The sequence below is a fragment of the Mustela nigripes genome, chromosome 12 (genome assembly GCF_022355385.1).
Source record: "Mustela nigripes isolate SB6536 chromosome 12, MUSNIG.SB6536, whole genome shotgun sequence".
Lineage (NCBI taxonomy): Eukaryota > Metazoa > Chordata > Mammalia > Carnivora > Mustelidae > Mustela > Mustela nigripes.
In genome coordinates this window covers 93,594,420-93,620,892 of record NC_081568.1, presented here as the reverse complement: position 1 = coordinate 93,620,892, position 26,473 = coordinate 93,594,420, and the positions used below count along the sequence as shown (strand labels likewise).

General features: G+C 39.3%; 2 protein-coding genes across 5 annotated transcripts in view; one reads left to right on the top strand and one right to left on the bottom strand.

Annotated features, from left to right (window-relative positions):
• NLN (neurolysin) overlaps positions 1–14,530 on the bottom strand; it is a 102,563-nt gene extending 88,033 nt beyond the window's left edge. For all 3 annotated transcript variants that reach the window (XM_059417963.1, XM_059417962.1, XM_059417964.1), the window contains exon 1: positions 14,402–14,530. In XM_059417963.1, coding sequence (XP_059273946.1) covers positions 14,402–14,442 — 41 coding nt within the window. In that variant the 5' untranslated portion in view covers positions 14,443–14,530. The remainder of the gene's footprint in view (positions 1–14,401) is intronic.
• Positions 14,531–14,767: 237 nt separating this feature from the next.
• The window catches only part of SGTB (small glutamine rich tetratricopeptide repeat co-chaperone beta), a 48,261-nt gene continuing 36,555 nt past the window's right edge, over positions 14,768–26,473 (top strand). For both annotated transcript variants that reach the window (XM_059417981.1, XM_059417979.1), the window contains exons 1-3: positions 14,768–14,856; positions 16,216–16,337; positions 24,839–24,942. In XM_059417981.1, the coding sequence (XP_059273964.1) occupies positions 16,238–16,337; positions 24,839–24,942 (204 nt within the window). In that variant the 5' untranslated portion in view covers positions 14,768–14,856; positions 16,216–16,237. The remainder of the gene's footprint in view (positions 14,857–16,215; positions 16,338–24,838; positions 24,943–26,473) is intronic.

Below are 26,473 nucleotides of genomic sequence, written 5' to 3'. Positions count from 1 at the left end.
AAGTACAGTTTTCCCTCACTTGTCTCATATCCTACTCAGCTGTCTGAAACATATTCTACTCTAGTCATAATGGCCTCCTCAATTTCTCAAACACATCAGACACTGTATCAGCTTCCCATTGAGCCCTCTCCTGTCAACTCTGTAATTTCATTTTCACCAATACCCTCTTTTCTGCTTTCCTTTTTGCCCCCAGCACATGTCCCCATTTGACATACTCTACATTTTCCTTAGTTATCTTTCCCACTAGAACATAAGCTCCATGAACACAAAGATTTTTGGCTGCTTTGTTCATTGTCATTATCATAAAACTAGAGTAATGTTTGGCACATAACAGCCACTCAAAAAATATTTGGTGAGTGAAAAAATCAGCCAATTAATTTCAATTTACTGATGAAGAAACAGACACAGAGAAATTAAGAAACTCTGCCTGAGATCACAGGGCTAGCCAGTGGCAGCCACAGGTCCAGATTACTACAGCCTAGTCTAGTCTAGTCTAGAGTGTATACTTACTACCCACCTTTCTAATGCAGAACTTGGCATATACATATGTATGGCACTTCTCCTCACAGAAGCTCCTTGCTTTGTCTTAACCAAAGAAGTGATAATATTTAAATCTGAGTAAGTACCATGTTTCTGTCCAAAACCAGGGATAAAGAACAATAACAAAAATCTTCCTTTACAACTTTAAAAACTCATTTTTACAAACAATCTCAGTCCGGCCTTTTTTATTTAAAACTTAAAACCCTTCCTTCATTGGTATATTGCCTTAAAATTCAGGAATTTCAATCTACTAGATTTGGGGGGGGGGGGCAGCTGAAACTTTATTTAATTCCAGTTAAGATACATAAGTATTGTTGAATTTATGAATAACTATAGTTTAACTTGTCTGACTTTCTAAGACTTCCCATATGAATAAATTCTCACATCAGAAACAAACAAGTTTTTGGTTTTTAGGTAATAAATCCTGAATTTTCATTAAAAATTAAGCTCAGCAGGGATGCCTGGGTGGCTCAGTTGGTTGAGCAGCTGCCTTCCGCTCAGGTCATGATCCCAGCGTCCTGGGATCCAGTCCCACATCGGGCTCCTTGCTCGGCAGGGAGTCTGCTTCTCCCTCTGCGTCTGCCTGTGTTCACTCTCTCTCCCTCTCTCTCTGACAAATAAATCTTAAAAAAAAAAAAAAAATTAAGCTCAGCAAATAAACTCTCAAAAACATGGAAGTAAATGCAAATTATAATAAGAAAACTTTCCACTTAACAAATTGATACAGTTAAAAAATATTAAGATGTCCAGAGTTGGTAAGGTAATGGTGTAGGAAACTAGCATTTATATATTCCACTGATAAGAATGTAATTTCAGTGGAAGGTTTCAGAGAAAACTAGGGTAGTAATGCCAAAGGCCTGGAAAATATACATGCCCTTTGATGTACAAATTCCATTCGTGTAAGAACTTAAACTAATGAAATAATTAAAGGATTTGGCAAAAGACTTAAGAGCAAGAATGTTTATCTAAACACTATTACTCGTAGCAGGAAATGGAAATAGTTGTTATGTCTAAGAGTAGGGATGAATTATTATACATTTTCAAATGGACTACATTGTAATTGTTTATATTATGGAAGGATATTACAGTACATAAAACTTATAAAAATATGGTATAATCCCATATTTGTAAAAAAAAATGTCTATATGTAGAAAAGATTTTGGGAGCTGTTAACAGTTGGTTCTCCTCGATGGGTGGATTGTGTTTCTTTTGTTTGTGAGTATTTTCTAAGTTTCCTACAATGAACATGCATTGCTGTCATAATTTTTAAAACCAGGTTTTTTGGGGCGCCTGGGTGGCTTAGCAGGTTAAGCCTCTGCCTTCAGCTCAGGTCCTGGTCTCAGGGTCCTGGGATTGAGCCCCGCATCTGGCTCTCTGCTCGGCAGGAAGACTGCTTCACCTCCCACCCCCTGGCAGACCTCTCCGCCTACTTGTGATCTCCGTTATCTCTGTCAAATAAATAAATAAAATCTTTAAAAAAAAAAAAAAAAAGAAACCACAGGTTTTTTTTTTTAACTGAATAAGGAAACTAGGATAAACCTATATCCATCTCTCTGTCTATATATAAATAATTTGGACTAAATATTGCTGAGTCATCTTTCTCTCTCTTTTTTTTTTTTGTTTGGACAATGCCATCCATCCCTCACTCTACAGTATATATCAGGTTTTGCTTGGCTCATATTCTGTGCAATCTGGCTGAGAAAGGAGGGAAAATTCACCTGGTTTAATGCTATAGCAACAAAAGTTGAAAGAAAGCTTAAGTATCATTTAGTCCAGTTCTTTTCATTTTACAATATAAGGAACTTGAGAGAGATCCAAGATATTGAGTGATTTACTTAAGGTCACAAGATTATCTATACAGCAACTACAACCAGTTTTCAGATTCTCTGCCCCTTATTCCCTAGAAATTGGCCTAGAATTCCATCAATCATCGTAACTGTCAAATTGGCTTTGGAAAGGGGTTATAGCAGCTCTGCCAACAGAAAAACACAAAAGAAATCCTTAAGTCAGTAAATAAAAACCTAGTTACTCTTAAAACGCTAAAATGAACTCCCAAGTGTAGGAAGAAACAGAAAAATATATCTAGAGAACACCCAAAGCCTTCCATGTTGTCTAGTACTGAATATTTTGGGGAGGACACAGTTTGAAACAAAGATTCTGTGATTAAGGCACTCGCAAGTGCTGTGAGTTAATGACTACTACAGTTATATATGTTGATTAACTAATATTATGCTGTTAAGTAATAAAATAATTGATATAGAAGAAATAAAGGCAAGATGGTGGAGGAGTAGCAGATTGAGATGATATCAGGTCACAGGAGTTCAGCTAGTTATCAAGCCATTCTGAACACCTACAAACCCAACAGGAGATTGAAGAGAAGAGCAGCAATTTTAGAAACAGAAAATTGACCACTTTCTGAAAGGTAGAATATGTGGAGACGTGAATCTGAAGCAACAGGAAGACAGACCATGGGGTGAGGGGCCGGCTCCCAGTGAGCAGTGGAGCAGTGGAGCACAAAATCCGAACTTTTAGAAGTCTTCTCCACTGAGGGACATCATTCCAGAGGCTAAGTGGGGGTGGAACCCTCATAGAGACAGTTTGGTCTCAGTTCCCGCAGGGTCACAGAAGGATCAGGGGTGTCTGAGTGTAGCAGAGCACCCAGGTATTGGAGCAGGGAAGCCGGCTACAGAGACGGAGCCAGGGAGTGAGCTCTCAGCTCAGGGATACCTTAAACTGCTCTGTGGCACAGTCAGGACACTGCTGTTTGAGCAGGGATCCCACAAGTGGCAGATCCAGGAAGACCCACCTTCCTCCGCTGAAGAACAGAGCGGCAGGAATCTGCTCAGTTTGGAGACTCCAAACGGGGCTGTGTTCCAGAAACAGAAACGTTGGTCACAGGCCGAGTGAGCCTGGAGCATGGTCGGAGACCAGGGAGATGGGAGTGATTGACCGCTTTTCTCTGAGGGCACACTGAGGAGTGGGGCCCTAAGCTCTCGTCTCCTCCAGGCTGGAGATTGGGAGGCCGCCATTTTTGGGACTCCATTCATTCCCATCCTCGACAGCTCTACTGAAAGCTTTCAGGAAACAAAAGCTCCCAAGAGCGAATCTGAGCAGATTACTTAGCTCCGCCCCCAGCAAGGGCAGCACAATTCAGGCTCAGGTAAAGACATTTGAGAATCACAGCAACAGGTCCCTCCCCCAGAAGATCAGCAAGGACATCCAGCCAAGACCAAGCTCACTGATCAAGGAGAACAGCAGAATTCCACAGGAGGGGAAAACAAGGCGTGGAATTCATGGCTTTCTCCCATGATTCTCTAGTCTTGCAAGGTTAATTAAATTATTTTAATTTTATTTTTTTCTTATTATAATTTTTAAAACTTTTCCTCTTTCCTCTTTTTTTTCTTTTCTTTTTTTTTTTTTTAAAGATTTTATTTATTTATTTGACAGAGAGAAATCACAAGTAGTCAGAAAGGCAGGCAGAGAGAGAGAGAGGAGGAAGCAGGCTCCCTGCTGAGCAGAGCGCCCGATGCGGGACTCGATCCCAGGACCCTGAGATCATGACCTGAGCCGAAGGCAGTGGCTTAACCACTGAGCCACCCAGGCGCCCTTTCCTCTTTTTTTTCACTGACAAATTTCCTTTACTTATTTTCGTATCTGCATGATTGTAAAAAAGCAAATAGTGTTAAATGGCTATTTTTGGTAAAAACACAGTGTTCAAAGAAGGATTACATTCTTTGGACAGGTTTTATTCCCAGGATATCACACTCTCTGTGATTATATCTATGAGCTGGCAACTACTTTCACAGAATTCTATGATAACTGTTACTGTGTGGAAAAAGATCGGCAAACTGGACAAGTGTTGAAGGTAAACATGTGGCGTATGCTGTTTTGTGAAGCGGTAGCTGCTGTTATGGCCAAGGCGTTTGATATCCTCTTTCCTCTTTTAATGGTTTTTTTTAACTAGTTTATCTTAACAACACCTTTCTAAAACAATCTTTTTAACCTTCATTATTATAGTAATATTTTATTCTTCATTGTATCTAACTTTATTTTTTGATACATATAGGTTTTATCTTCTAAAAAATTTTGGGATACAATTTCTTCTAATAGATCAAAATATACTCTAAATCTAGCACAGGGCTTTGTGCTAGTCTCCAGACTGAGAAAATTCTCTCTTCTTTTTTTTTTTTTTTCCAACCAATTTATTGTATTAATTCCTTTTTTAGAATTTTTTTTTAATTTTCATCTTTACAGTCATATTCCATCCCTTCATCGTGTTTACCCTTATTTTGGGATATATATATATATATATATATATATATATATGTTTTTCTTTCCTTAAAATTTAGGGAGGTAGTTTCTTCTAACAGACCAAAATACACCCCAAATCAAAAGGATGGCTCTGTTCTAATCACCTGTCTAATACATACATATATATTTTTTTCTTTTTAATTAAAAAAAATTTTTTTTTAAAATTTCTTTTTACCCCCTTTCTCCCCCCACCCCCTAATTTCGGGTCTCTTCTGATTTGGTTAGCATACATTTTTCTAGGATCTTTGCCATCCTTTTAGTATTTTATTCTCACATTCGTATATTCTTATCTGGGTAAAATGACAAGGTGGAAAAACTCACCACAAACAAAAGAACAAGAAGCTGTACCAAAGTCTAGGGACCTAATCAATATGGACATTGATAATATGTCAGATCTAGAGTTCAGAATGATGATTCTAAAGGTGCTAGCTGGGCTGAAAAATGGCATGGAAGATATTAGAGAAACCCTGTCTGGAGAAATAAAAGCCCTTTCTGGAGAAATAAAAGAACTAAAATCAAAAAAGCTATTAATGAGGTGTGATCAAAAATGGAGGCTCTTACTGCTAGGATAAATGAGGCAGAAGAGAGAATTAGTGATACAGAAGACCAAATGATGGAGAATAAAGAAGCTGAGCAAAAGAGAGACAAACAACTACTGGACCACGAGGGGAGAATTTGAGATATAAGTGTTATCATAAGACGAAACAATATGAGAATAATTAGGATTCCCGAAGACGAAGAAAGAGAAAGGGAGGCAGAAGGTATACTGGAGCAAATTATTCTAGAGAATTTCCTTAATATAGCAAAGGGAACAACATAAAAATCCAGGAGGCACAGAGATCCCCCGTCAAAAGCAATAAAAATCCACACCCCGTGATCTAATAGTAAAACTTACAAGTCTCAGTGACAAAGACAAAACCCTTAAAGCAGCTACGGAAAAGAAGTCTGTAACATACAATGATAAAAATATTAGATTGGCAGCAGACTTGTCCACAGAGACCTAGCAGGCAAGAAAGAACCGGCATGATATATTCAGAGCACTAATTGAGAAAAACATGCAGCCAAGAATACTATATCCACCCAGACTATCACTGAAAATAGAAGGAGAGATAAAAAGCTTCCAGGAAAAACAAAACTAAAAGAATTTGTAAACACCAAACCACTCCTACAGGAAATATTGAAAGGGGTCCTCTAAGCAAAGAGAGAGCCTAAACGTAGTAGACCAGAAAGGAACAGAGACAATATTCAGTAACAGTCACCTTACAGGCAATACAGAAGCACTAAATTTTATCTTTCAATAGTTACCCTGAATGTAAATGGGCTAAATGCCCCAATCAAAAGACACAGGGAGGGGCGCCTGGGTGGCTCAGTGGGTTAAGCCCCTGCCTTCGGCTCAGGTCGTGATCTCAGGGTCCTAGGATTGAGTCCTGCATTGGGCTCTCTGCTCAGCAGGGAGCATGCTTCCTCCTCTCTCTCTGCCTGCCTCTCTGCCTACTTGTGATCTCTCTCTGTCAAATAAATAAATGAAATCTTAAAAAAAAAAAAAAAGACACAGGGAACCAGAATGGATAAGAAAGCAAAACCCATTAATATGCTGTCTGCAAAAACTCATTTTAGACCCGAAGACACCTCCAGATTTAAAGTGAGGGGGTGGAAGATAATTTACCATGCTAATGGAATTCAAAAGAAAGCTGGGGTGGCAATCCTTATATCAGATAAATTAGACTTAAAGCCAAAGAGTTTAATAACAGATGAGGAAGAATACTATATCATACTCAAAGGGTATTTCCAACAAAAAGATCTAACAATTGTAAATATCTATGCCCCTAACTGGGAGTAGCCAACTATATAAATCAATTAATAACAAAATCAAAGAAACACATCAACAATAATACAGTAATAGTAGGGGATTTTAACACCCCCCTCACTGATATGGATAGATCATTCAAGCAAAAGATCCACAAGGAAATAAAGGCCTTAAATGACACAATGGACCAGATGGACATCACAGATATATTTGGAATATTCCATTCCCAAAATACAGAATACACATTCTTCTCTAATGCACATGGAACATTCTCCAGAATAGATCACATCCTGGGTCAGAAATCAGGTCTCACCTCGTACCAAAAGGCTGGGATCGTTCCCTGCATATTTTGATACCACAATGCTCTGAATCTAGAACTCAATCACAAGTAGGACGCTAAAGAGCATCCTACTAAAGAATGAATGGGTCAACCAGGAAATTAAAGAAGAATTGAAAAAATTCATGGAAACAAATGATAGCAAAAACACAACTGTTCAAAATCTGTGGGACACAGCTAAGTCAATCCTGAGAGGAAAACATATAGCGATACAAGCCTTTCTCAAGAAACAAGAAAGGTCTCAAATACACAACCTAACCCTACACCTAAAGGAGCTGGAGAAAGAACAGCAAAAAAAAGTCTGAATCTAGTATAAGAGAAATAATAAAGATATGAGGAGAAATCAATGAAGTTGTATAAAAAAAAAACCAAAAAAACCCAAAAAACGGTAGAACAAATCTACGAAACTAGGAGCTGGTTCTTTGAAAGAGTTAATAAGACTGATAAACCCCTGGCCAGACTTATCAAAAATAAAAGAGAATGGACCCAAATAAATAAAATCATGAATGAAAGAGGGGAGACCACAACCAACACCAAAGGAATAAAAAGAAGCATAAGAACATATTATGATCAAGTATATGTAGCAAATTTGACCATCTGGAAGAAATGGATGCATTCCTAGAGACATATAAACTATCACAACTGAATCAGGAAGAAAGAGAAAACCTGAACAGACCCATAACCAGTAAGGACATTGAAGCAGTCATCAAAAATCTCCCAATAAACAAGAGCCCAGGGCCAGATGGCTTCCCAGAGGAATTCTACCAAACATTTAAAGAAGAACTAATTCCTATTCTCTGGAAACTGTTCCAAAAAATAGAAATGGAAGGAAAACTTCCAAACTCATTTTATGAGGCCAGCATTACCTTGATCCCCAAACCAGACAAAGATGCCATCAAAAATGAAAATTACAGACCAATATCCTTGATGAACACAGATAGGAAAAATTCTCACTAATATACTAACCAATAGGATCCAACAATACTTGTGGTTCACCACAACCAAGTGGAATTCATTCCTGGGATACAAGGTTGGTGCCATATTCACAAATCGACCAATGTGATACAATACATTAATAAGAGAAGAACAAGAACCATATGATACTCTCAATAGATGCTGAAAAAGCATTTGACAAAGTACAGCATCCTTTCTTGATCAAAACTCTTCAAAGTGTAGAGATAGAGGGTACATACCTCAAAATCATCAAAGCCATCCATGAAAAACCCATAGCAAATATCATTCTCAATGGAGAAAAACTTAGAGCTTTTCTGTTTAGGTCAGGAATATGGCAGGGATGTCCATTACCACCACTGCTTTTCAACATAGTACTAGAAGTCCTAGCCTCAGCAATCAGACAACAAAAAGAAATTAAAGGCATCCAAATCAGCAAAGTAGAAGTCAAACTATCACTCTATGCAGATGAAACGACACTTTATGTGGATAACGCAAAAGACTCCACTCCAAATCTGCTAGAATTTGTACAGGAATTCAGTAAAGTGTCAGGATATAAAATCAATGCACAGAAATCAGTTACATTTCTATGCACCAACAAGAAGACAGAAGCAAGAGAAATTAAGGAGTTGATCCCATTTACAATTGCACCCAAAATCTTAATATACCTAGGAATAAACATAACCAAAGAGGCAAAGAACCTGTACTCAGAAAACTATAAAGTACTCATGAAAGAAATTGAGAAAGACACAAAGAAATGTAAAAATGTTCCATGCTCATGGATTGGAAGAACAAATACTGTGAAAATGTCTATGCTACCTGAAGCAATCTACATTTTTAATGCAATCCCTATCAAAATACCATCCATTCTTTTTTTTTTTTCCAAAGAAATGGAACAATCCTAAAATTATTTGGAACCAGAAAAGACTTTGAATAGCCAGAGGAATGTTGAAAAAGAAAGTCAAAGTTGGTGGCATCATAATTCCAGACTTCAAGCTCTATTACAAAGCTGTCTTCATCAAGATAGTATGGTACTGGCCAAAAAACAGACATATAGATTAGTGGAACAGAATAGAGAGCCCAGAAATAGGCTCTCAACTCTATGGTCAACTAATCTTTGACAAAGCAGGAAAGAATGTCCAATGGAAAAAAGACAGCCTCTTCAATAAATGGTGCTGGGAAAATTTGGACAGCCACCTGCAGAAAAATGAAACTGGACCATTTCCTTACACCACGCACAAAAATAGACTCAAAATGGATGAAAGAGAAAGGAATCCATCAAAATCCTTGAGAACAGAGGCAGCAACCTCTCGACCTCAGCCGCAGCAACTTCTTCCTAGAAACATCACTAAAGGCAAGGGAATCAAGGACAAAAATGAATTATTGGGACTTCATCAAGATCAAAAGCTTTTGCACAGCAAAGGATAGTCAACAAAACCAAAAGACAACTGACAAAATGGGAGAAGATATTCACAAATGGTATATCAGATAAAGGGCTAATATCCAAAATCTAAAAGAACTTATCATACTCAAAACCAAACAACAAATAATCCAATCAAGAAATGGGCAGAGGACATGAACAGACATTTCTGCAAAGAAGACATCCAGATGGCCAGCAGACACATGAAAAAGCGCTCTACATCACTCGGGATCAGGGAAATACAAATCAAAACCACACTGAGATACCACCTCACACCAGTCAGAATGGCTAAAATTAACAAGTCAGGAAATGACAGATGCTGGTGAGGATACAAAGAAAGGGGAACCCTCCTACACTGCTGGTAGGAATGCAGGCAGGTACAGCCACCCTGGAAAATAACATGGAGGTTCCTCAGAAACTTGAAAATAGGGCTGCCCTACGACCCAGCAATCATACTATTGGGTATTTACCCTAAAGATACAAATGTAGTGATCCAAAGGGGCACATGCACCCAAATATTTATAGCAGCTATGTCATAAGAGCCAAATTATGTCAAGAACCTAGACTGTCCTTCAGCAAATGAATGGATAAAGAAGATGTGGTATGTATGTGTGTGTGTGTGTATATATGTATATGCATAATGGAATATTATGCTGCCATCAAAACAAATGAAATCTTGCCATTTGCAATGACGTGGATAGAACTAGAGGGTATTATGCAGAGCGAAATAAGTCAATCAGAGAAAGATAATTATCATATGATCTCCCTGGGATCAGGATCAGGAATTTGGGAGGCAAAGTGGGGGTTTGGAGGGTAGGGAAGGAAAAAATGAAACAAGAGGGGATTGGGAGACAAACCATAAGAGACTCTTAATCTCACTAAACAAACTGAGGTTGCTGGATGTAGAGGGTGGTTGGGTTATAGACACTGGGGAGGGTATGTGCTATGGTGAGTGCTGTGAAGTGTTTAAGCCTGACGATTCAGACCTGTACCCCTGGGGCAAATAATGCTTTATATGTTAATAAAAAATTTAAAAATAAAATATAAAAATGGGGAGGATACGTGCTATAGTGAGTGCTGTAAAGAGTGTAAGCCTGATGACTCACAGACCTGTACCCCCGGGGCTAATAATTGATTATATGTTAATGAAAAAACCAGTTGATATATTTGGTTGGCTACTAGCTTCTAATAAGATAATAATTTCATGGCTTATATTTATTTTCTTCCATGCATATACAAAGAATGTGAGTAACACATATCAGTGGTTCTTAAGGTGTATTCTGCAGTCCTTGCAGGTGGTAATATGGGGAGGGGTCCTTGAGAGCATTTCAAGTTGTACTTCATGATAATGGTATGATATTATTTACTTTTTTCACTTAGTCTATATTTGTAGTGATGGTTAGAAGCAATGGTAGATTTAATTGTTGGCCCCTTTGAAGATGTCAAAGCAGTGGCACCAATCTAAGCAGTCATCATATTCTTCACTGCCACTGACTCATGCTAAAAATGTCAATTTCACTTTCATTAAATAGTAAAATATTTAATTTTATTAAATCTCAATCACTGAATGATATGTGTGGCAAAGTATGCATAAAGCACTTCTGCTGTATACTTGAGCACAAGGGCTGTTCAGAAAATTTGGTTGCTCAAACCAAAAGCACTGCGCAAGTGATTAAATTGTGAGCTGAAATAGTTGATTTTCTCGTGGAACATTATTTGTACTTGAAAAGACGAGTGACAGACAAAAGCTATGATTGATCAGACTAAAGTATCCAGCAGAAGTTCTCGTAAAATTGTAACAAAGTCAGACTGTCACTTCGAGGAACTGATAGTATTTGTTACCAATGACAAAATTTCAGCTTTCAAATGAAAATTACAATTTTGAAAACTGTATCTGCCACTGTGAGCTGCCCAGCTTCCTAATACTTCAAGCCATTTATGGTGGGGTAGATGATATAAAGGAATACGATATGATATTGTATAATGTAATTTGTCAACAGCAGGAAGATCTGTATAACACAGTGTACTGCTATTTTCCAAGTAACCAATATTTGATATTAGAAAATCATGTATGTGTAAAAGATCTATTTAAAATCCATTTAAGGGGCATCTGGGTGGCTCAGTGGGTTAAAGCCTCTGCCTTCGGCTCAGGTTGTGATCCCAGAGACCTGGGATGGAGCGCCGCATCAGGCTCTCTGCTCAGCAGAGAGCCTGCTTCCCTTCCTCTCTCTCTCTGCCTGCCTCTCTGCCTACTTGTGATCTCTCTCTCTGTGTCAAATAAATAAATAAAATCTTAAAAAAAAAATCCATTTAAAAGATCCATTTAAAACCCAAGACAGGGCGCCTGGGTGGCTCAGTGGGTTAAAGCCTCTGCCTTCGGCTCAGGTCATGATCTCAGGGTCCTGGGATCGAGTCCCGCATCGGGCTCTCTGCTCAGCAGGGAGCCTGCTTCCTCTTCTCTCTGCCTGCCTCTCTGCCTACTTGTGATCTATGTCAAAGAAATAAATAAAATTTTAAAAATTAAAACAAAAAAACAAAAAACAAAAAACCCAAGACACATGTATTTTAATGTAACAGAATAAGAAAAGTACATTGATCATTTCATATTCTGCAATGCAACTCATCTTTAAACAACTACTTGTGAAACTTTGATATGATATATAAATATCAGTGCATATCAGTGATCACTTTTTTTTAAATCCATGATCACTTTTAAAAAACTGTTAAATACTCCCGTTTCTCCAACTACATATAAGTGAGAGGTAGACGTTTCTTTATCTTCTTCAACCAAAACAAAAAAGTAACCTATCAAATGCAGAAGGAGATGTAAGAATCCAGTTATTTTCTGTTAAGTTACACATTTTATTTATTTATTTATTTTAATTTTTTAAAGTTACACATTTGTTTTGCACAAGTGTGAAACAATGCCACTCCTAGGATAGTTTTTATAAAAGACAAAAAGAGAAATCAAATGTTGAAGAAAATATAGAGAAGATGGGACTCTTATTCACCGCTTATTCACCGCTGACAGGAATGTAAAATGGTCCAAGTGCTATGGGAAACATAGAGGTTTCTCAAAAAATTTAATACAGAATTACCATATGGATCCACTAATTCTAAATATACCTGCCAAAGAACTGAAAGGAGAGATTCAAAAACAGATTTGTGCACATCTGTGATCATAGCAGTATTATTTAAAACAGCCAAAAGATGGAAACAACCCAAATGACCATGGACAGGTGAATAAACAAACAAAATGTGGTATATTGATAACAATGGAATATTATTCAGTCTTAAAAAGGAAGAAAATTCTGACCTAAGTTACAACAGGGATGAACCTTAAAAACACGCTAACTCAAATAAGCCAGTCACAAAAAAATAAATATTGCATGATTCCACTTGTATGAGGTACCTAATACAGTCAAAATCATAAAGACAGAAAGAATAGTGATCACCAGGGATGGGAAAGAACGTAAGGAGGAGTTACGGTTTGGGATGATGAATAAGAACTGGAGATGGTTAATGGTAATGGTAATGGTTGTACAACTATGTGAATGTTCTTAATGTCACTGAATTGTGCACTTAAAAATAATTAAAATGGCAAATTTTATGTTACGTATATTTTACAACCATAAAAAACCCCACAAAAACTGAAGGAAAAAAAAGAAACCAAACCGCAATTCCACTTTCTTATGGATTTTTTTGGAGGAGTTTTGGAAAAGTTATTTTTCATAAAAAATGTTATTGGTGCAGGTAATGAGTTTATTACCTTTTTTTTTTTTTTTACATAAACTAATACTTTAAAAATCCCTCAATTTTCATTCCTAATATGGTAAATATGGAGAGTTATAACCAACATAAACAGATGCTCTTAGGTCCTCAGTAATTTTTGCAAGGTAAAAGGGTACTAAGACTAAAAAGTCTGAGAAGCGCTGTCTTGTACAGAATTTATTCTCTTCTCACACCTGCATTATGTATCTTCATTTGTCCCAACAAATGGCTGCATTTGAAGCTGTATCACTTGCAGTCTGTAGACTAAAAGGACAGTGTGAAATATGGTAAAAATCATCACATTAACTCTTTATAATACTGTCTCTTGTTTGCGCCATAATTACAGGGACTGAGCAACACAAAGCTCCACACAGATAAGTGGTCATATACAATAGAAAACTGTCAAAAAGCTCAAATGATGAACATTTTCCAAAGTAGTTTTGTAAGTATCTAGGAAGAAACACGTATTTCCTTTTTTTCTGTTGGACCGTCATTAGGATTTACAGTTCCAGGCTGGATTTGGGGATAGGGGTGGAAGAGGCATTGTTTCCGAAAACCACTCCATCCAGTGCACCCGTGCAAAGAATTTAATTCTCTCACCATCTTGCTACTGGTCTCTGGCAGAGGGGTGTGGCTTGGGAGCTAGGAAGCAATCCAAAACAGCAGCTGAGGCTGCCCCAAAATCGTGTCCTAGCAAAAATTTCCTCCATTTTGGGCCAAGTCCATTTGCCCCAGCAAGAGGCCTAATGTTTTATGGGAAAGAGGTAAATAAAAAGGAAATTAGAGAGCATGGACGGAGATAAGCAGCAAAACCATATCGGTTTCACGTGAGCGTTTGTTAAACGATTTGTATGCTAATCATATGCGCGAGGGGCAAATTAGAATCGCTATTCCTGAGTCTACAGCTGCCGGCACTTTTCATAAGGGGTCTGCAGTTCTGGATGCGCGACAGAAGTCAAATGCTTTTCTTATCCGAACCATCTTTCTGCATTCATTTTGGGCCAGGCCTGCGACCAGTCTCGCGGACTGCAGCTGAGACACTCCCAAACAAAGGGAATGAATGTCCTCCCGAGGGAGCGGAGGAGGGAAAGGTGGCCCCAAGTGCCCCCGCCAGGTGTCCGTCCGGGTAGAGCATGCGGGCCACGGGGATGAAAGTCTCAGGGGCGTCCGCGGGGTGCGCTCGGGAAAGGCTGAGCACCGGCACCCGGCACAGACCGGACCACGCCCGGCCCACAGTCAAGGTTAACCCGCGCACGGGAGGTACCTGTGGAGGCCTCGCACAGCCGAAAGGCACTGGGCGATCATGGGACGGCCGAGAGGCGACCGCGGGCGCGTTGTCCTCCGGTTTCGCGTGGGGGAGCCGAGAGGCGGCCTACAGGAGGAGGCCACAGCTGCAGCGGCGACCGGCCCTGTCCGCGCCCTCCCACGTGCGGCAGCCCCACGCCGGCGCCCAGTTCGGCCCCGCCCCTCCGACTTGCGCCCCGCCCCGCGCGCCTTGCGCCGTCCGGGGGGCGGTTCTGGCGAGACCCAGTGGCCAGGAGCCCAGCGCGCAGCCGGGTCGGCTGAGGGGCGGCGGCGGCTTGGGAGCCGGGGAAGTTTGGGCGACCGTGGGCAGTGCTGCCATCCGGAGCCAGGTTGAAGCCGGAGGACCAGGGGGCGGGCGTACCGGCTTACGGACGCCCCCAGGCCCGCTGCCACTGTGTCGCGTCCTCTCGCCTGGTAAGGGGCTTCTGTCTGGGATGGGTGCGTCTCCCACCGCCCCAGCTGGGGCCTGCACCGCGCACCCGCAGCAAACCCCGTCTGGGCCAAAGCGAGGCCCGGGTACTGAAGGGAGGGAGAAGGAGGTCGATGTCCTCTGGGGAGAAGAAGGGGGAGAAGCCTGGAGGAGGTTGAATATCTTCGTTTCCCCTCTTTCTTTTTTTCTTTCTTTCTTTTTTTTCCCCACCTTCTGCCTTGGACCCTATTTAGCACTTGCAACCCTAAGACTGGGCTCGCCTTTAAAATAAGCCCAGAAATAATAAACATCCTGGCGGCGGGTACCACACCCTGGCTTTGGATTAGGGAACCTGGGGAACAGATGGATGATGCGATTTAGTGGAAATAAGCCATTAAGGCCGGCTGGCCCTGCGCCACTGTTTGGATGCGATAGTATTCCATGTGAATGAACATGACCGGGAGCTTCCAGCTTGTCCACGAGAGCACAGCTACTGCAGATAGCGTTGGTCGGTGTGGAGTATCCATCGACTTAGGCAATGATTTTCCGACATGTCTTGTTTAAAAAAGAAATACCATTTTTATTAAGAATGACATTCAGTGGTTGAACACCCTTTCATTAATGTATTTCCTCCTCAAATAACAGTCTAAGCCTACAAAAGTTGATGCAGGGTAAATTATACATACATTTTTAAAAAATCTAATGAAATAGAGGAGGATGGTCATTTTAGACGAGCTTCTGAGTCAGCAGTATGAAATCTCCCTGAACTTAGTACTGAGGCCTTTTGGGGATTTCTATATCTGTATCTGTTCTCCTATCCTGATCTGTATCTGTACTATACATGCTGTTAAGATACAGTTGAGATATTCAGTTAGTGTCTGAGCTTGTGTTCTACATGTTTTGAGGACGATTTTACTTTTGCAGGTTTTAACATAATTTAATACTACTGGGTATAAGTGAAAATATGTAATACCTTACCATAACAATACTTTGTGTTCTCCTGACTCTTTAAAAACAAGAATGAGGGCGCCTGGGTGGCTCAGTGGGTTAAGGCCGCTGCCTTCGGCTCAGGTCGTGATCTCAGGGTCCTGGGATCGAGCCCCGCGTCGGGCTCTCTGCTCGGCGGGGAGCCTGCTTCCTCCTCTCTCTCTGCCTGCCTCTCTGCCTGCTTGTGATCTCTCTCTGTCAAATATATAAATAAAATCTTAAAAAAAAAAATAAAAAAAATAAAAACAAGAATGAAGGTAATAAAAGTTTTGTTTTTGCTTTTTACTTTCTGTGTAATTTATAATCTTTTTATTTATAACCTTCCTGACCAATTCTTTAACATAACTTAGGTCACTGTTTTCCTTTTTCTTATCAAGGAAAAGTGTTTAAGCTTTTAAAATGTCATCTATCAAGCACTTAGTTTATGCTGTTATTCGTTTCTTACGGGAACAAAGTCAGATGGATGCTTATACTTCAGATGAACAAGAAAGTTTGGAAGGTAGGCATCTGCTCTTCATGTTAATTTGTGTTATGATTGTGAACAAAGACTAAAATAACTGTAAGCCTGACCTTGTGATCTATTATAACAAAATTAAGATATTTTATTGATCTTTCAAGAAGAGAGATTGTGTTTCCATTTTCTGAGGCTTGTTTTAATTAACAGCACAATATGAGGACAATTGTTCATTTATTGAACAACTGTTATGTGTCAGAACTATGTTGTTCATACCGTAGGGAATTTTTTCTCTACAGTAACTGTTAAGTTAGTATTATCCTCACTTAACAGAAAATGAAATGAAACCAGATAGATTAAGTGACATAACAATGAAATGAGGCCAAGTTGAGATTTAAATCCTGGTTTTTACTCTGAAGATCTTGTCTCTTCCTAATAGGAAAGCATCTCGTTTAGAATCAATACCTGAAAATACCTTAGTCATCATAAAAGCAATAGATAAAAGTGTAATAATTGCATCACAATTAAGCTCTGATAACTTACTATTTGGGGATTTGAAAATGAGAGAATTTCACTGTTGTTTGTGTGAGCTTTAAATATTAGACTTGGTAATCTGTGAAGTTGAGCAGGACTTGGATGATAGCATCACGTGTTTCCCTGAACACCATCTTTTCTGCTTCACATTTATGCATTATAAAATTTAAATTCAGTATAACCCTAAAAAAAGGTAGAATTCTGCAGATAGGCTTGTGGAGGTTCAATGAGTGTAGCTTCCTTTGGCCTAAAGACTTAATTATTGCAATGAGACAGTACGTTTGGGAGAATTTAATAGATATCATACAATTTGATTTTGCCATCTTGAAATTATTTCTCCTATAAAGGGGATACCTCTATTAATTTCAATAAGCACCTCCATTGTGAAGTGCTTTTGGTAAGCACTTCCATTGCTTTTAAGAGGTGGGGATGAAAATTGGGCATTTGCTCTAAATCTGCTTGCAATCTGGTAAGACACTGTCTTTCCAGGTGGCAGTGAGAGGAGCAGGTGACACACAGTTGGAGAACATTGCAGTTGGTTCATTTCATATTAAGATCTTTTTGTCCTCCTTAGTGGTTAAACTATGTGAAGGTAAAGGTGACTGATTATCTCAAGAAAACATTGGTTATGGTTGTCCAGTAGCAAACAGATAAATACAGTCATTTAATAGAAGATTTTTTTTTCTAATCAAAGGCAGTATAATACATATTTCTAAGGATCAGAAAGAAAATTGAGGTGTTTTTTTTTTTTTAAAATCAAGATGTTATGTCCTATTTTTAGGATGGCCTTCAGCCAAAAATATGTGCCTTCAGCTGTTTGTTATATATGGCAGCCAGAAATGGTGCCAATTGTTTTTGACCGACCCCTATTTTTGACTCTGTGAGTCTAATTTAATTGAGTATGAAATCATGTGAAGTCTGCCCACCTTCTAGACATTTAAAAAAGCCCTAGAAGAGGAGCCTCAGTTCTCGTACCAGCCTTACCGTAGTGGTAAGTTTTTATAGTCTTATCACCTTTGAGCTTTTTCATCAGAAAATATCACCCACTCCTAATTGTTGTCATCTACTGACATCTGGTTTCATGTGCTCCTGCTCCCTGTCACTCTCTCTAATACTAATCTGTCTGAATTTTTGGCACTTGCGATGACCTCATAGGTGTTTCTTTCAGTTCTCTCAGCACTCTGTTCCTTGACCTGCTTGTCCTCCAGTGATCTCAACCACTGAGCAACAGGGCCGTACCCTAGACTAGTGGTTCTGAACTCAAGGTGGTTTTGTTTGGGGATATTCTTGACTGTCACCACTGAGTGGCTGGTATTACTGGCATCAAGTGGGTAGAGGCCATGGATACTGCTAAACGTCCTGTAATGCACAGTATGTCCTCCAAGAACAAAGTCCAAACTGTCAGTAGTGCCAAGGGTGAGGAGCTATTCCCTGGACCTTCTCATTTTTGAAACTGCATTCTCTCCACCATCTCTATTGTAAACATTTCACATTCTGACCAGCACTGCCTGTCTTTGCAGCTCACTCCCTTTAGAATCCCTACCCCAATAATTCTTTAACCCTATGAGTATCTCCAGTCTATTGATCCCTTACCCTTCACACCCTCTTCCATGGTTCATCATTATGTTCATGCCCTTGTATATCTCTCCCTTTCTTGCAAAACCTGACCTTTTAAAAATTCAGCTCTCCACCACCTCTGTGTTCATATCCATGTGACTGTGTATAGATGGAGCAAACCATACAACTTTGCCAATTGGTTCCTCTTTGAATTCATGATCATGAGCCTCAAGTGGATGTTTAATGCTGCCTGGCAATGATACTGTCTCTTCCAAGGTCATGCATACTTTTGTTCTCCTAGACCACTGCTTTAACACTTTTTCTCCTGTCTTCTCAAACCCTCAAATGACCTCCCCTGTGTGCACTTTTAGTTGCTGACCTTGCTTTCTACTTCACCAAGAAAGTTCAAGTAATAAGAAGACAACTTCCACAGACTCCCCCTGCCCCATCTATCCGCACACCAGCATCTATATCCTCACACACTCTGCCTGTCGGCCCAGATATGGTAATAGTATGCCATGGACTAAATATTTGTGTTTTCTTGAAATTCGTATGTTGAAACCTAACCCATTGTGATGGTATTAGGAGGTGGGGTGTTCATGATTGGGTTAGTGCTCTTCTAAGAGACCCCAGAGAGCTCCTTTGCTCCTTCTACCATGTGAGGACACAGTGAAGAGACACAGTCTGGGAACCAGAAAGCAGGTCTTCACTAGACACTGAATTTACTAGCCTCCAGAACTATGAGAAATAAATTTCTGTTGTTTATAAGCCACCTAGCCTATGGTGTTCTGTAAGAGCAACCCAAACAGACTAAGACACCGTAGATGAACTATCCACTGTCTTTTCTAAATGAAACCTCTCTATTGACACATGGAATCTGATTCTATCCTGTCTCACCTCCTCCGAGTTATCGCTCGAGTTATTCTACCCTTCTTGTCTTACATCAGCAAACTTCCCTCTGTTCTGGATCATTTATATCAGAATATACTTTTCATTATTTCTCCCTTCTTAAAAAAGCAAAAACAACAGCTAATTACCCTTGCCATATTACCCCACTACTTCCGAACTATTGCCTACTCTGATTATCTTCCCCTTTTGCTGGAAAACTTTGAAAGAATTGTAGATACTTGCTTTTTAAAATTCCTCTCCTATTCTTTTTTTTTTTTTTTAAAGATTTTATTTATTTATTTAACAGAGATAGATATCATAAGTAGGCAGAAAGGCAGGCAAAGAGAGAGGAGAAGCAGGCTCCCTGCTGAGCAGAGAGCCTGATGCGGGGCTCGATCCCAGGACCCTGAGATCATGACCTGAGCTGAAGGCAGAGGTTTAACCCACTGAGCCACCCAGGCCCCACCCTCTCCTATTCCTTTTTAAACCCATTCCAGTTAGGCCTTAACCTCAGTCTTTCTGCCCATACTGTTCTCATCAAGGTCATCAGTGATTTCTGGATTCTTTAGTTCAGTGGTCTGTTCTCAGTCTCCATCTGCCTTACTAGCTGCCATTGATAAAGCTGATGATCTCCCTCATCTCACCCACACCCCGAGGCCACTGCCGTACACTTGATTCAGTTGGCTTTCAGGCTACCTCCTCACACTCTCTTAGTTTTCTTATTATCTCCTTGTTTGCTCCATCTGTCTCCTTTACTAGTTTCCCTTCTTTTCCCTGACCTGAAGTGTCCAGGGTCCAATGCTTGAACTTCTTCTCTTCACTCTCTATACTCAGTTTTTTGATGATATCGTTCCATTTCTTGACTTTCAACCAAGACTTTCCTTCTGAACTGCAGATTTTTATATCCAACTGCCTACTAGGTATCTCCACTTCTATGTCTAATAGGCATCTCAAACTGAATATTTCCAAGACTGAACTCCTGATCCTCCCACCCAAAATCTGTTCCCTATCTCAGTTGATGGCAACTCTCTCTTTTCAGTTGCTTAGGCCCAAAACTTGGGCAGCATTCTGGACTCTTTTCTTTCTCTCAGATTCTGCATTTAATCATTTAGTAAATCCTGTTGGCTGTACTTCTAGAGTCTTACCATTTCCTCCCACCTCCACTGATGTCACCCTGGGTAGAATTAGGTGGTTTTCATCTGTTTTAACGTAGTGGCCTCTAACTGGTCTGTTCTTGCAGCTTTGTTGAATATTCCCAACACAGCCACCAGTGATCTTTCAAGACCGAGTGTGTCAGGGGCGCATGGGTCGCTCAGTCAATAGTGCATGCAACTCTTGATTTTGGAGTTGTAAGTTAAAGCCTCATGTTGGTTGGAGAGATTACTTACAAATAAAATCTTTAAAAAATTTTTTTCTGGTGATTCACAGACCTGTACCCCTGGGGATAAAAATATATGTTTATAAAAAATAAAAAATTAAAAAAAAAAAAAAAAAGTAAAACAGAGTATGTCAGATTCTGTCATTTCTCCATTCAAAATCTTGCAGTGACTCCTCATGTTCCTTAGTCATGTTTTAAAGAATTCATATATTTGGCCTTCTGTGATGTGTTGTTCACTGACTCTTTGCCTTTCTCATTTGACTTGAGCCAAATTAGCTTCCTAACTCTGAGTACACTACCTCCTCTTTCCTAAGAGCTTGTGCTATAGTTGTTTTTTGCTGCTTGGATTGTTACTACTTCAGAAAATGGTAATACCTTCATTGTCTTTGAGTCTTTGTAGGATCTCTTTTCTGAATGAGGCCTATGCTGGGTGCTCTTGTGTCTGTAGCCTGCTTCCCTGCTTTGCTCTCCGCATTTGGATCTCTTTACCCTGCTCTACTTTTTATTGCTTATAGCCTACCTCTCCACCCCTGCCCCAAAATGTCAGTCCCAAGAGGTCAGGGGTCTTTTCTGTTTTATTCTCTATGTGATATATCTGAAGCATATAGAAAAGTGCCTGACACATAGTAGGTGCTCAATAAATATTTGTTGAACTGAATTGATGAATTGAGCCTGGTGATCCTGGGCCTATCACTCAGTTGATCTGTATCTTAACTTCTCAGTCTGTTAGATGAAGCTGTCTGCCTCCTCTTCATCTGATAGATTCGTCCAGAGAATCAAAATCAGAATCAGGGAAGGCATGTAGCTAACGTATGGCAGCTTTTGAAATGGGATATGGTAGTGTTAAATAGAACTCTTCATTTGCCCTGCTCCTCATCAGTACCAAATGCAGAATGTTTGTTGTTAAAGTAGAACAATAATTATATACAGTATTTGTTTATATTTGTATGACTTATTCCTGACTATGACCTCCTGAAAGGAAGACTGAATGTAATAATCCTTGCTTCATAAGTGAATCTTGAAGTAAAAGATAAATTATTGCACTTAGGTTATTTGATTTTTTTTTTTTTAACTGGATGAAAAATGGTAATGAGGTAATCCTGAATTTTTGTCATACCCTTACCCCCATCCCAACTACTGCCTACCGTTTTTGTGTTCCTTTTTCTGGAAAACTCTTTGAAAGAGCTGTCTATACTTGCCTTTTCTAATTTCTCTCCTATTCTTTTTTGAACCCATTCCAGTTGGGCCTTTGCCTCAATCTCTACAACCAAATCATCATTAAGGCTAAACACTTTGGCAGTGGGGTTTACCTATCAAACAATTCTGTTTACTTATATAGGGAATCTAACAGAGTCAAAATCTTAGAATCAGGGAGTAGAGTGACAGTTGCTAATGCTGAGGAAAGAGAAAATAGGAGATGGTCAAAGGGTACAAAGTTTCTGTTATGCAAGATATTTAAGTTCTGGGAACTTACTAGTCTGCCCAGTGTCTATCACTAACTGTGTTCTGTACTTAAAGTTTGGAAGAAGGTAGATCTTAGGTTAAGTGTTTTTACTACATACGTATGCATGATAATAACAATGGTGAGAGGAAACTTTGGGGGGCAATGAATATGTCTCTGGCCTTGACGGTGGTAATGGTTTCATGGGTGTATACTTATCCCCAAGCTCAGACATTATATATAAACAGCTTTTTGCATGTCAACCATACTTCAGTAAAGTGGTTTGAAAAAACACACACCAAATAATGTGTTTAAGACAAAACAGATATCTCCTTTAATGATATTTAATTGTGTCTAGTATGTACCAGATCTGTGTTTTAAGATTAGTGACAGCAGAGATAAAGGAGCTGGACTGAATTGCCTCAACAGAATAGAGCATAAAAATCCCTTAGGTACCACATGGACTTTGCACCTGTCAGTATTTAGCAGTAAAGTTACATACTCTGGGTTTTGGTTAAGGGCTTGGTTGTGTACTATCCCTTTTTCCCTTGTCTGTGCATTAATGTTTTGAAGGAGAGAAGTGCTTTTCTCTACAGGTTGTATTGTTGTTATTTCCTCTGTAATTAAACTATTACTTCCAATGTAAACATAGATATAGATTAAATTTATTGAGCACCTATTATTTGCCAGATATGTTAATGTCAGAGATGAGTCAGATACAGTCCTTATCCATAGAGACCGTCTAATGTGGGAGATAGACATTTAAACATATGAAATGTAGCATGAGAAGTTCAATAAAAGAAACAGGTACCAGCGACGTGGCCACAGTAAAGGCAATGACAAGTCTGATCAGGGAGGAAAGATACTGATCAAGAATAAAAAAAAAAGAATAAATATATACACATAAACACACATATACATTTACCATTATGATTATTGTTTATTGTTTACATTAACTGTCATCATGGCAATGGGAGCCTGTTTCTTTGTGGCTGAGTGTTTTTAGTGCTGGTAAGGACTGAAGTTTGAGAACAAATGCTTGGCAAGAATAGAAATTGAGAGAATGAGAAAGGGCAAACAGTGGATTATGTTCTATGTAAAAGACACTCAGACTTCTTATACTTGGTAACTTGTTGCTTATTCAGTCCCTTTTCTAAGGACAGTTGTTCTCTGGATAGAGAAAGTAGTATTTTCATTTCTTTTATGATAGAGGTATATTTTTCTCAGGACCACAGTTAATACATAATGTATCTTTTAAAAAGTCATATACAAATATAAGTGAATCTATAATAAATCTGACAAAGGATGATGAATACTGTATGATCTCTCTTATATATAGAAGCTTATAAACAAACCAAGCACAAAGAAGAGATTGGTGGTTTCAGAGGTGAGGAGTGGGGTGAGAGAAGTGAATGAATTGCTTTTGTGTTGTTTTTAGTTTAAGTATATAGAGTACAGATAATAATAAAACTTATCCACAAATATAAGTGGATCTCCTCCACACTGTCTGGAAGTACACTGAACATTTGGGCTACAATCTCATTTCGGGAGCCAGGAGAGAATTCCTTTTCAAAGGAGAGCATCCCCAAGATGAAAAGCTGCCACCATTTCCCTCTGTGAGTACTTGTAGAAACAACAGGGTATCTTTCTTCCCTGTAATTGCCCTGGTTTGGACTGCTTGTCTGTTTAGATCACTTAGGTGGGAACACTCCCTGATTGGAGGGGTCATTTCCGTTACTCTGTTATGTAGCTGGTACATATTTCTATTAGTGAACTTGTTATGCTGTATTACGTGCATTTAACTGTCTCCCACATTAGATGTCTCTGTGAGGATAAGCCTTGTGTCTTATCCTTTCTAATGTCTAATCCATTCTCAGCATTCCTACCAGACTTTTAGTTCTAAACACAAATCCAGTTATATTATTCTCCGTTACTGAATTGTTTAATGGCTCTCTACTTGCCCACAGTGGGAAGTGCACATTCTTTAAGAACGTTATGTAAGGTACCTTGTCATCCAACAACAGACTTGCTTTCTAGCATAATCTCCACCGTATCTCTCCACCCTGTCTGTACCCTGGCCATATCAGTTATCTTGTCATACAACAAATGCAGATGACACACCTTTCACTGTTTAACATGCTGTGTATTTTTGTTTTTGTCAGCCTTCTTCTCTTAATCGAAAGCTTCATCACATGGGTAGCAATTTTTATCTTCCGATTAACTGTTGTATTAGGAAAGCACCTTGCACATAGTAGGTGCTTGGGGTAAATTTGCAGGCATGAATGAATTTTTTTAAAGTCCACCTATCTTCACATAAGTAAATATACCAGCCACTTTGTTTCTGTTACTCTTTTGGTCAGGTTGAGAATTCTGTTTCTCACATTGAAAAAGAAGACTTTTTTGTTTGTTTTATTCAAGGTGGTTAATCAGATATTGGCAGAGAGGAGTCCGTTGTTGTTAATAACATGATTCAATAAGAATATGATGTAATGGCTATATTGAGAAATTATATTCTAGGTAACATTTTTTCCTTAAGTAAGGAAGAAGAAATCAAGTTGTCTTCCCTTAGCAGCTGGTCTATAAACAGAAATCTCTATGTAGCTGAACCATTTAGTTTTTCCTTATGTTCTGTGATCATAAATACTGAATTACCACAGATTGCACAGAGTGCAGATTTCTACCAGAAAAAAAGGTCGTTTCTTTTTTTAGGTTGCTAATTTTTTTTTCACTATTCAAATTTATCTCAAGTTGCAATTCAGTGCTTGGAGACAGTTTTTAAAATCAGCCCAGAAGATACCCATCTAGCAGTTTCACAGCCTTTGACAGAAATGTTCACCAACTCCTTCTGTAAGGTAAGCTGTCACTGTTTTCTCATTAGTATCTGATTTAAGTGTGACTACAATAATAATGTTGGGTTGTTAACATTTGAGGGGCTAGACTTTAGGTAACTAACTTCTTCCTAGGTGTAAGGAGATGATTTGGGACCTAAAATAAAACTTTTAACATGCTTTAGGTTTCCATATTAGTAGCTGTTCACATCCTTTCACCTTCTTTTATGTTTAATGATATGTCTTAGTTGCTTTTTAAGTCCTGTTTAGTCTCTGAGCATTTTTAGATTTCTGACATGGAATACAAGTTAAAAACAAAATTTTCCTGTTTACAAAGCAACTATGTTGAAGTAGATTCATTAGGAATTGAATCATCATTTTGAAGCAGATTTCATAAAATTTGACCATTGATAGGGCTCTTTAAGACAGGGGAAGTTGCAGGGTCATTGTGCAAAAGTAATGCCAAAAACCAAGTTTTCTGATATCCCTGCTCTCAAGAACTGTTTATAATGGTCTCTGGTTTCTGGCCTTTTCAGGGAACATGGACCATAACACTGCCTAAAAAAAAAATTTTTTTTTTTAAAGATTTTATTTATTTATTTGACAGAGAGAGATCACAAGTAGGCAGAGAGGCAGGCAGAGAGAGAGAGAGGGAGGAAGCAGGCTCCCCGCTGAGCAGAGAGCCCGATGTGGGACTCAATCCCAGGACCCTGAGATCATGACCTGAGCCGAAGGCAGCGGCTTAACCCACTGAGCCACTCAGGTGCCCTAAAAAAATGTTTTTAAAGACAGTTTTATTTATTCAGTGATTGATTTGTAGAGAGACAGTGTAAGCAGGGAGCAGTGAGGGGTAGAAGGAGAGGGATAGAGAAAATCTTAAGTAGGCTCCATACCTAGTACAGAGCCTGATGTGGGGCTCAGTCTCACAACTCTGAGGTCATGACCTGAGCCGAAATCAAGAGTCTGACATTTTACTGACTGAGTCACCCACGCATCCCTTCAACTGTCTGAAAAATCTTAAGGTTACTGATTTTAGGGTCCCGGGGTGACCTCTCATGTGTTTTTTCATTACACTTTGGTGCCTCGTGAACTCCTTTTGTTATTCTAGTTCTGTATTCAAGCTTCGGTAGAAAATGAGGAACTCAGGGGAAAAGCCGAAGCATGTAGTGTATACTTCAGCCTGGCAGGGACATTGCTGATACTACCACATTGGCTGCTTCTAGAACTTGTTGGAAGAGGTTCTGAGAATTGCAGTGAAGATTGCAAGTTGGCAGTATTATCTTCCATCTTTCTATACTTGGAAAAAAGAACAATGCGGTTATCAGACAGATCAATACTAATTATATGACAAAGATGTAAGGAGATAGTGACATGTCTCTGTGCCCCCCATCATAGAATTCCCCTTTGCTCTGCTTTGGTTGCTGTGATTGTCTGGGCTTCTGGCCTCCTTAGGGAACCCCATTGCAGTGGCTGGATATGCCCATGGTTGAAGCTGACTTTATTTAAGTCCTAGATGCCCAAGAGGCTTGTGCTTGAGACAACACTTGGATTTGCT